General features: G+C 32.3%; 1 protein-coding gene across 1 annotated transcript in view; it reads right to left on the bottom strand.

Moving 5' to 3' along the window:
• The window catches only part of LOC127738862 (proprotein convertase subtilisin/kexin type 6-like), a 59,362-nt gene extending 48,375 nt beyond the window's left edge, over nucleotides 1-10,987 (bottom strand). Inside the window, exons 1-6 of the mRNA XM_052250315.1 lie at nucleotides 10,704-10,987; nucleotides 5,965-6,081; nucleotides 4,547-4,627; nucleotides 3,867-3,995; nucleotides 3,016-3,080; nucleotides 838-926 (exon numbers count right to left, since the gene is read on the bottom strand). Of these exons, the coding sequence (XP_052106275.1) occupies nucleotides 838-926; nucleotides 3,016-3,080; nucleotides 3,867-3,995; nucleotides 4,547-4,627; nucleotides 5,965-6,081; nucleotides 10,704-10,880 (658 nt within the window). The 5' untranslated portion in view covers nucleotides 10,881-10,987. The remainder of the gene's footprint in view (nucleotides 1-837; nucleotides 927-3,015; nucleotides 3,081-3,866; nucleotides 3,996-4,546; nucleotides 4,628-5,964; nucleotides 6,082-10,703) is intronic.
• Nucleotides 10,988-12,402: the final 1,415 nt, after the last annotated feature.

Consider the following 12,402-nt stretch of genomic DNA (forward strand, 5'->3'; position numbering starts at 1 on the left):
CTACAAATGAGGCGGAGGATGCCGTGTCTGTTGTTTCTGTAATTTCTAGTTCTGGAGGATATATTAACGGAATTCAATCAGAAAGGTTTGGATTGTTTATGGAAAGAACATCATCAATATATCTGAATGTGAAATTAAATGATCTTCTTGTTTTTGACAAGTGTCTGAAGGAACTCCGACTCATATGAAAATGAGATGAGGTAAGCGAGGAGAGGCGCACATTTCGTTCCCATAGCAATGCCGACAATTTGTTAGAAAAGTAACTTCTGCATTATTTTTCTAAACAAATGAGCTATTCTACTATTTTTCTGATATTTGTCGTTTTCCTTTGTTTCTATTTTTTGTATTTGTTATTTGTTAGCCAGTATCTAAATGATACATTTTGTCTATTTCTTTTCAATTATCAAATGTGTACTAAAACTAAAGTTGTCACTGAGATGTCCAGACTAGCGTCTGGAAGAAACATCGTATTCCAATAGTACGTGATATATGTTAAAACTATATGCTTCATTTGTTTTACCTCTAAGAGGAGTTGCGTGAAATCTTTTCATGCTAGCCTATAAGCTGTTATAATAATTGTATGACCTTTATCTTCTTTTCAGTTGTTCGGATAACTTTTCCAGATAAGATCTGTACTAGTTTTGGTTTTTACCATTAATTTAAAGAAATTTTAAATGATAGAAGAAGAAAGTGCATTTTACTATGCTTTAAAATCAAATTGTAATGCTATAGTATTGTATTAAAATATTTCATACTATATCATTTAAGAGTTCCTCCTTATCTGTCCAGAACAATATTTCTTGAAATTGGTGTTATAACCTATACTATTACACTCACCTATGAGAGTGGAACTAAATGCGACACCGACTACACAAATATTGTTATCTTTCACCGCTGCAATCAATCCACTTACTTGTGTACCATGACTGAAATATAGAATGTCATGACAGCTTGTGGACCATGACTGAAATATAATATGTCATGATAACTTGTTTACCATGACTGAAATATAGAATGGCATGACAACTTGTGTACCATGACTAAAATATAATATGTCATGATAACTTGTGTGCCTTGACTGAAATATAATATGTCATGATAACTTGTGTACCATGACTGAAATATAATATGTCATTATAACTTGTGTGCCTTGACTGAAATATAATATGTCATGATAACTTGTGTACCATGACTGAAATATAATATGTCATGATAACTTGTGTACCTTGACTGAAATATATTTACGTCATGATAACTTGTGTACCATGACTGAAATATAATATGTCATTATAACTTGTGTACCTTGACTTAAATATAATATATCATGATAACTTGTGTACCATGACTGAAATGTAATATGTCATGATATTAAATCAGATTACATAGTGGAGTTGTCTATGTCTAAAAACAAACGTTCACAGTAGCTTGGCAAACGCGTTTAAAACATATTGCATGAAATACATTAGATTTTGAAATACTAAAATGTTTTTGCTGTGTTCAATGCACAGGACTTGATTGAACTTTAATCAGAAACAGTACACATGTTTGACCTGCCAAAGAGTTTTTTTTTTAAATAGACAATCAATATATTATAATATCAACATCTTCATTTGATATATTGTTATTGACAATTGACAATTTTATACGTAGCATAGTTTTACCTAGCTTTTTTACTGAAATCATTGAAAGACGTTCCTACAAAAATGTATGTCCCTAAAAAGTTAAGTGAAAATCTGTCCATGCCTAACCGTCTGGTGACTTGTGATGGAAAAATCAGCATACCTTAAATTGAATTTAAGAGCGGACTTATTCCCGGAAGTTCGGTTGTACAAAAACAGGATCTGAGAAACAGGCAAATTAAGCCATCCTATTTCAATCTTATATTTAGCGTTTAATTATTTAAAGTAAGCACTCTAAAAGGGTTTTACAGTTATTCCCAGTCTTTTAAGCTTTCGTTTGATACAAAAATAACTAAATATCTTAAAAGTTACAGCTATGAGTATAAACTATTTTGTTTTAGATATGCACTGAAGTCTGGTTCCCAGGCTGGGCTCTGAATTAGTGGTTCAACACCATAACAATATCTTAACCAAACATTATAAATGCCATGTTTTGTGAAATTGTATATGACACCCCACTATTAGAAGTCTTTAATCAGGAATAACGATGGTCGTTTGAATCTTAACCAAAAAAATCACTCGTTCCGTTGGTTAATAACCTTTGATTTTGTCATTTTTATGTCTCCCATGCAACGCGTTGCGGGGGAGGAGGGTGTAGAAATGCCGGGTGTCCGTCCGTCCGGTCTTGTTAGCGCTCTCACGTATACAATTATTGCCAGATTTTTATGAAACTTATATAGTAGGTTTATATCAGCGATGTCTCGGACGAGATTGAAAATCAGTGACGATCAATTATTTTCAAAAGAGTTATGCCCCTTAGAAATATTATTTATATGGAAATTTGCATTTTAAGCGCTCTCACATGTACAATTTTTGCTAGATTATTATCAAATTCGTATCAAAGGTTAATATCAGCAATGTCAGTAATGTCAGGGACAATTTCCAAAATATTTGTAATGAGCTATGCCCCTTGGAAATATTAAATATATCAGAAATTGCTCTAAAGTCTTCAACTCTCTAAGATAATTTTAAAAAATTTAAAAAAAAACACTTTTTTTTTGAGTTATTGACCTTGCTCAAGGACGTATAAATCTAATATACGTCCTTGCCTTGAACAAATAAAATATGTGCAACGCAAGGAACATTGAAACTCAGAGTTCTTTTATTTAATTCACTTTGTTGTTCGGTATTTGTGTTATACTTTTTTAGATGATAAAATACACGGTTTCCTTGTTCTTCTTAACAAATATCCAAACGGTTTCAACAATTGATGTTGCAGTAATCTGCAATAATCATAACTGTTCAGCAGAGTAATGTGACATCAAACAAAGAAATTAATATTTTATCAATTTGATACATCCAAAGTGGTAGTGTATATAGGAAGGCTAATTCTAACCTTTTGCCTGAAGGCGGCTTTGGATCATCATCGGAACTATAAATGTCTTTATCATTGGTAGTATCCTGAAACACAAAAGTATTCATTAATGAATATATAATGTTTATGTTAAGAATCTCCAAATGATATGAAATATATCTGAGAAAACATCGACTCTCATGTTTGACAACATTGCTGGTACTTAATTAAAAAAATGCATCAAACTCATAACATTTGGGCAGCAGGTTTCTGCTCTGCTTAATATGCTACAAATTGGTTGGCATTACTGCCAAGGGGATGATCATTACTTGTTAAACAGTTTTAAACACCTGGTTTTTTTTTTTTGGTTTTTTTTTGTGGGAGACTGTGGGTTGCCCTTTAGCGTAAAATGGTCTGCTTATGAATAATAAAGTGCTGATTGCAATACATTGTTCGAGAAAGCGATTAGTAAATGAACTTGTCAATACAAGACTTAGCTAAATAAGTACGTGTATGCTATTCTCTTGACTTTTACAACAAACACAAAGGGCGAGCAAGCCAGCAATAATTCAATTTTCATTGTTTCCCCTTACTTGGCTCATAATTCACGAGAAGCATTGACTATGCTGAGGATAAAATATATTACACCGAATCAGAAATATGTTTATTTCAAGTATAATAAAGTTTTTATGGTAAGACTTTTATTCAAAAACGTCCCATTCTAGCCCTCGTCCAATGTAATGCCTCAAATAGACCTCTCTAGATTAAATTGCGGTTTCGGCTTGATACAGGTGTGATACTGAAAAATATCTGATATTTTCTATTTATATTTTTGACATATTTTGCCCTAGGCGATTACATTATTATTCAAAAATTTAATATTTGATACTTACAACATTTGCAGCAAGATCAGGATGGTCGGTTTGTAATCCATCATCCAATACTGCAATGACGATACCAGAACCAGAGTAACCTGCTGACCAGGCGCTACTGACCTTCATTGTTGGGGTAACATCGTCATTCTGAAAATGATAATTGTGATTCTTATTTCTTCAACTTTTCGTGGAATTAACCGATTTATAACACTTGGGATTTATTAGTTCATTAATTTCGGATATAATCTTTATTATGAATTAATTTTTTGAATTGAGCCCAACATTTCTTGAAAATAAGGACACTGAAATATGCTTACACTGGACTTTCAATGGAACTTCCATTTAGAAAACTTTGAACAAAAAAATTAATCTTATTGTCTATTCACCTAAATGACAATGTTCTCATTTACAAAAAAAACTGTACAAAAGTAAATACCTCAATGTAAACGCTATACATTTTTTTGTAAGTCAATTTTCCGATTTGGTTCAACAAAATTAAAAAAATAACCAGTTGTACAACCTACATTGTACCTACATTGTACCAAAAAGGAATTTGACGACAATAGGTATACATGCCATTGCTTTGACTGTTTGGCCTTTGTACTTTTTTATGAGACAACGAAAAAATGCACTAGTATCTGTATTTAAAAATTAGTTTTGCACGAATAGTTTGCAACATTTGTAATATAAGAACCTACCAAATACCAAAGATTATTCCATTCTGAATCCACTGTTCTTGGTACTCTGACATAGCCTATTTCTTGTTGAACCCATTTAATCTACAATCAAATGTTATGTTGAAATCATTTCGGAGTACTAGTCTTACTTCATGTAAGAACTAATCATATGAATTTACCCAATAACTTACAAACTTTTATGTGTTCGGGAATCAAATAGTACTACTCGGTCATTCTCGCGAATGGCCGAGTAGTAAATATTGTTCGGATACTGCTTTTAAGACATATTAATCTGATTGAAATACATACCATGTTTCCACGCTTACCTTACAAGGAACTGACAACACTTCGTTCTAATTTCTGTTTTAAAGACCTTTTGAGAGTCTCTGGTTTTTTTCCAAATGATACACACCTTCAAAAATCTTAAGGCTGAAATTTTTGTATTGGCTGATGTAGAAATTACCAGAACAGAAAGTAGAATAGAGTGTTGTCAAATCCTTGTAAGCAAAGCGTGAACACAGGTTCTGTATTTTAGTCAGATTGAAGACATATCAATATGATACAGTAAGTAACGTTGTGAACAGTGCAGATACATATGCTCCTCTAAAGACTCAATATGTGCAATATAAATGAACGTGGAATTCGGGATAATATATGTAGAGATGGACTTTAAACATGTAGTAACATGGTTAATGAAATCAAATTTTGTCAAAAGACATGCATGACATAATCCAACGGCGTAATTCGGTTAATCGGGGACTTTGTCCGTTGATCTACATTTGTATGGAGTAACATAGAAGAAAAGTTCGCTGATTTGAGTAGTATGGGTTAGTTGATCTACATTTGTATGGAGTAACATAGGAGAAAAGTTCGCTTATCTGAGTAGTATGGGTCGGTTGATCTACATTTGTATGGAGTAACATAGGAGAAAAGTTCGCCGATCTGAGTAGTATGGGTTCGTTAATCTACATTTGTATGGAGTAACATAGGAGAAAAGTTCGCTGATTTGAGTAGTATAAGTCCGTTGATCTACATTTGTATGGAGTAACATAGGAGAAAAGTTTTCGCTTATCTGAGTAGTATGGGTTCGTTGATCTACATTTGTATGCAGTAACATAGGAGAAAATTTCGCTGATCTGAGAAGTATGGGTTCGTTGATCTACATTTGTATGGAGTAACATAAAAGAAAAGTTCGCTGATTTGAGTAGTATGGGTCCGTTGATCTACATTTGTATGGAGTAACATAGGAGAAAAATTCGCTTATCTGAGTAGTATGGGTCGGTTGATGTACATTTGTATGCAGTAACATAGGAGAAAAGTTCGCTGATCTGAGTAGTATGGGTTCGTTGATCTACATTTGTATGGAGTAACATATGAGAAAAGTTCGCTGATCACGTGATAAAGGAGATAACAACACTATAATACATAAATAGTCTTACCCCTGGACTTTGTCTCAATAGATTTACATTAGTGTCTTCTCTAAGAGTACTCAGTTTTTCTTTTGTTCTTGTCTGTCGGATCTGTGCTTTGATATATACTTCTTGTCCTATCCGAAACTGAAATTATTCGAAAAAAAGAATGAACATCAATCGACATTCATGCATTCTGAAATAATATCTATTTCATTTTTTATAAAGCCCATAGCTACCTTATAATTTAAGTATAAGACAGAGACAGTTTTTTTTTTTTTTTTTTATTAATATGCAACGATTTGGTTAATTTGATACACGAACAAGTGAAGTTGCAAATATGTGTGTTCTTCGTTTAACAATTTAATCAAATTGAAAAACAAATTCATCTATTGATTGATGTAAGGCAATCTGTTTTTGCTGTGACCATCTAATATGCTATTAACTCATCATAGATACCAAGGTTATAATTTTATACGCCAGACGCGCGTTACGTCTACAAAAGACTTATCAGTGACGCTCGAATCAAAAAAGTTAAAAGACCAAATAATATAAACGAAGTTGAAGGGCAGTGAGGACCCAAAATTCCGAAAGGTTTTGACAAATACAGGAAAGGTAATCTATTCCTGTGTAGAAACTCCTTAGTATTTCGAAAAATTCAAAGTTTTTATTAAAAGCCTCAGTGGCCGAGTGGTCTTACAACTGTATAATTAGAATGTCAACACTAAGGTTGTGAGTTCGAATCCCCCATGTGGAAGTGTGCTCGATACTCCAATCTTAATTGTCTAGGATTGTCACTTTTCCTACCGAAAGTCGTTGGTTCTCTCAGGGCACTATGGCTTCTTCAACCAATAAAAACTGACCGCAATGAAATAGACAATGTTGCTGAAAGTGGTGTTTAATACTAGTCAATCAAATCAAATCAATTACTAGTATTCAGATTAGTTATAGATCTTGTCTTGCTGATTATGTTTCTTTTAAACATTGTTCTCCATCTATTATAGTTTCAAAGATGAAAGGCAAAATGAAATATAATGGAAAATTTCGTCATTTACTCCTATAAGAAGTCGTTTGATTTGATTGATTTGATGTTAAAAAAAAAGTAAAATCACAAAAATACTGAACTCCGAAGAAAAGTCAAAAAGGAAAGTCCCCAATCAAATGACAAAATCAAAAAAACAAACACATCAAACGAATGGATAACAACTGTCATATTCCTGACTTGGTACAGGCATTTTCTATAAAAATAATTTCTCTATATATAACGGTTTTTAAGATAATGAACAAAAATTGCATTTAACCCCTATGTTATATTTTTAGCCATTTCGGCCATATTGTTTGGTGGGCAGACTCACAGGACACCTTTTTAAATCTAATACACCACAGATGATTAAGGCCAAGTTTGGTTCCAATTGGCCTAGTAGTTTCCGAGGAGAAGATTTTTGTAAAATTAAAGGGCCAACGACGACGGAAGAAGACGGACGACCGATGACAATGGACGACGGACGCCAAGTAGTGAGAATAATAACTCGCTTGGCCTTTTAGGTCAGGAGAGCTACCAAGATATAGTTTTATTAGGTCACTTCATGCATACCGGATACTCTTATATTCAATATTTTAATTATTTTTTCAAGTATTCATACATCCTTGGCTTTCCTTTTTTTTTTTTATCTTTTTTTGCTCTGAGCGTTCCTGATGATGGTAAATCTAGATCAGTGCTTCAGATGCAGCAAAAGTTTTATTTTAATTTGCTGTATAATGTATGAGTTATTTTTTTTTTTTTTTTTTTTTGGACTAATCATCTCTATGTTGTCGATAAACCCATCACCATGGTCTTTACGATATAAAAAAGGAAATGAAATACCAAGGGGGCAATGAAGGTTGCAGGACGTTTTTGCAAAAAATTCAAAATTACTGAAGTGTACATTTTAGCGCGACTATATAGCCCAAGTTAGCGCCGGATTAATCCAATTACACCTGTATTTCGGAAACCCGTTTTAGCAAGACAAGACAAGACAAGACAAATACTGTATTAAAGTCTCACCTCATGTATGTTTATTTAAAACATAGACATATATAAAGGTCGAACAACAGCGTATACATAAACCACTCTAAAATAAGTTACGAGATACTGATAATTTAACACATAATTATATACACAAAGAAATGTATATACAAGCATTAAACCCATTTGTTACATATAGACATATATAGAAAGTAAACTTTGTAAGCCACTCAAAATGAGATTAAAAACTATAGAAAGTACTTTTGGATAGTTGCCAAATATCAAAGTTGATTGCATATCTTTTTAATTTCTTATAATGACGTATTTCGCTTATCCCCCCTTTTTATCTTTTTCTTCTGGTATCAAACGTAGCTTTAATGCTCTGCAAAAGTACGGAGGTATCCCGGGAATCTCATAATAAAAAAGGTAATAGTTTTACTTAGTAACTTCATGGACTTCACTATTTCAACTATTGCTGTATAGGCTGTGTGTACTTTTTTTTTGGAGCTCAGGATAGATCTGATAATTTTCTAATTTTTTTTTTATTTTGCGATGAAACCCATTACCACGCTTTTGGCGATTAAATGACGTGAAAATATCTAGGGCAATCAAAAACCCGGAATGATAGAAAAATAGACAATACCATTGCCAAATAAAAAAAACCGAACGTACAAACAAACAACGGGCAAAGTAAGAGTCTTCAAAAAACTAAAAAAAACAAAACAAAAAGGAAACAAACCCCGGGTGGTGCACGTATTTGCTCCGGAAGGGTCAACAGTTATCACACCTCGTGTAGCTCATGACACGCAACATTCCGATGAACACTTGAACAGTTAACAGTTAATTTGTTTGGTATTTAAAATACGAATAATGAATAAATAAAAAGCCTGAGCATGTGTTATGATTTTGATTGAATTGTGCGTTCAAATGTAAAATTAAAAAGAGGGACGAAGATGAAAAAATAGAAACGGATTAAAATATACACCAATAAGTTATACTAAACACATGCACAATCTTTCAATGACATAATATTGAAAAAATAATTATAAGTTCTTCATGAATGGAATACAAAACACTGTAAAAGTATGTTGGCTCTGCAGCGTGGTGTTACACACGCTTGAACAGCACTAAGAAACTATTGTAGGTTTATAAGTCGCGTTGAATCGAAATATATTATAACCATATACCTTTAATGTACAATTAATTTATCAGATCAAGTACATATGTTACGTAGTTATAACTAATCTTGTCTAACAAGTTTATAAGGGTTGATATTGGTGGCTGGTTTTTTATTGTCATACAAGTGTGAGATTTAGCTAGCTACACAACCAGGTTGTATCAAATTCAAATTGATAAATGTTAGTTAAGAACATAAATTTATGTATTAATAAATTTGTTTCGGACTTTGATGGTTTCCTTCATACAATGTATATCATAAAACACTAGATATGCTTGCATACATTGTGTTAAACAGCTTGACAAAATAAGGAACAGATACCCGAAACATATTTAAAAACCTGTGTATCTAGACCAATCTTATTAAAATCAGATACTGTGGATTCATTATTTTTCGTTGGATACCAATTTTCGTGGAATTCGTGGGTACATGGAAACCACGAATTTAAATGTTCAACGAATTGCAAATTTGCTGTATGATTAAATGGAGAATTTTGGAAAACCACGAAATCAAATATCCACGAAAATGCAAGTTTTCCTCAATCCACGAAAATTGGTACCCACGAAAATAAATGAATCCACAGTATTCACTTTGCTCTGTTAGTATAAATAAGAAGATATGGTATGAGTGCCAATGAGACAACTCTCCGTCCAAGTCACAATGTATAAAAAGTAAACAATTATAGGTCAAAGTACGGCCTTCAACACGTAGCCTTGGCTCCCACCGAACAACAAGCTATAAAGGGCCCCAAAATGACTAGTGTAAAACAATTCAAACAGGAAAACCAACGGTCTTACATGTATCTGTATAAAAAACGAGATTTGTTTGTATCCGAAAGACACACAAATCTAAATGGACAAAGAGAAAGATCTGATTTAAATAAGATTGTATCTAGACCTACCTCTAATTCCATTTTACTCCCTTATCAAAAATTATAACTTCAACAATAACTTTCGTTAAAACATTTTGTTCTCGTTCGAGATGCAAGTTTTTTTCTTTCTAGAAATTTAAAATCAAACAATGTATCGAAAATAAACATACACCCCACTCTCGCAACAAAAGAAGATGAAAAAAGTTTAATTTTATTCATATTTATTGAATGTAGCAGTTCAAAAACTGTAAATTGTAAAAATATAGTTTATCAATTCTATGCATATTTTTTCTGAAACTTTTATGTATATGGAATCCTCTTAATAGCTAATTTTACATCGGGTAATATGTTTGATATGTTTATAGAATATTTCTTTGATATAATGTGTTTCTAAATTTTAAATACATTTGTATAATCGATGATGAGAGTTGAACTTGATTTATTACTTTAGCATAATTTCATCTTAATTAGCATGATATGGACAATTCATTCTTGCGGTATCGGTTTTACTCATTGTTGAAGGCTGTACAGTGACCTATAGTTGTTAATTTCTATGTCAATTGGTCTCTTGTGGAGAGTTGTCTTACTGGCAATCATACCAAATCTTCTTATTTTTATATAAACACAATGTCCTACTACACCCACGTGACAAAACCCACAAGAAAAGGAAAAACGCTATTATTGTTGTTCTTCGTCTAACAGTTATTGTATCCTACCTGCTCGATATACTCAAATCCCGGATGTTCCTTATTAAACCATATGTTTGGATCGTCTTCTCTTGATGTTGTGAATACTATCCTGTCAGTAAATTCTCCATCTCTAAAATCTGATCTTCTAAAACCAAAAACTGAATGGAACAAGTATAAATTAAGAAGCGAAAAATAAAAATTCATTTTTGTTCAATTCAAAAGGCTAGTGTTTTGAAAAATCTATATTTTTCGAAATATGCCACGTTGAGAATGTGATACAGCTACGTGTTACTTTAACCAAAGATTTTTAAAATCTTATCAATAGCTTATATCTATATATACTATTGATACACTTCAGAAACTTTACTGTGTTATTGCCTGGTGAATTTTAAAACTTTTTTTCAATAGTCGTAATCGATGATGTATATGTATCTACATGAAATGTAATTAAATCAGCTTATTTATAGTTTGCAGCAATATTAACGCAAATCTTTTATTTTTTCTACATGAAAATGTTAATGAAATTTGGTATGGTCATTGCACAAGATGGTATCTTAACTTGTTTTCTGTTTATGATGTTGCTTCATGACAATACATGCACGTGGAATTGCAGCCAAAAGGAGTGTAGGGCGGATGATTTCAAATGAGCAGGTTAAGTACTTTCAATTGTTTTTTTTCTTTCAGTAGCTGTTAGTGTTCTGTAGTAAGTCATTGTCTTAACTTTTTTTTTATGTAAAATTAAAGAAATGTGGTATGATTGCCAATGAGAAAAATACCCACCATAGTCTGAAACAATTCAAAAGGAAAAAAAATATATGCTGAAACCATAAACCAATAAAAACAAATATTGAACATACATATACCATTTTTGTTAATCCACTAGTGTCAAGAAAGGGAATGATTAAGAAGTATACAAAAGACATATCTAACCTAACTATCTATATGTTATGCACAATATAGCTGATTTAAGTCTCAGCGGTTTGCCCCTTGTATATCTTTATGAGTTTTTTTGTATGTGTTTTTTTTTTCTTTTTTTTTTCTTCTTCTTGTTTTATTTTTGAGAAAATTGGTATTTTATAGTCTGTGAAATTGTCTACATCTTTTAAAAACTCGTAACTAAATTTCAATTGGTATGTGTTATGGACAGTTGTCTTGTGTGTATAAGACCGTGTTGACCACTGACACTATAGAAAGAAAAAATATATCATGCATATAAGTGTATAACTATTATTTTTTGTTACTTCATATTGTAACATATTTATTGTCATCACTTGGCTCGTGAGCGTCGTCGTCTTCGTACACTTTTTCGATAGCAATAAGAGGTGGGTCGAAACTGTAAAATGATCAGCGATGCAAAAAATATTTTTGACATGTGAGCTATTCATGGGCTATTATGAGACACTTGTTCAATTTAGGTAGCTAGAAACTTTATGAAAACAAACTCTTATCCGAAATGTACAGGAAAACTATTTTTTTCTCGACAATACATGATGGACTAAATAGCTGATTCTAAATATATTGTTATATTCTACTCTATGTCAATACTCTTATCCTGGAAATAAGAGTGAGTACTCATTTGACAGATTTCGATCAACAGCTGTTTTTTTTTTAAACTTTGAAAAATGCAATTCCTCCGCCCCCGCCAAACCCTTGGACCCGAAGAGACGAGTCGACTAACTGTATAGAGATACAATAAAATTACCATGTAATTAGAATACAGCTTCCT

Source organism: Mytilus californianus, unplaced genomic scaffold, assembly GCF_021869535.1.
Source record: "Mytilus californianus isolate M0D057914Y unplaced genomic scaffold, xbMytCali1.0.p SCAF_4, whole genome shotgun sequence".
Classification (NCBI taxonomy): Eukaryota; Metazoa; Mollusca; class Bivalvia; order Mytilida; family Mytilidae; genus Mytilus; species Mytilus californianus.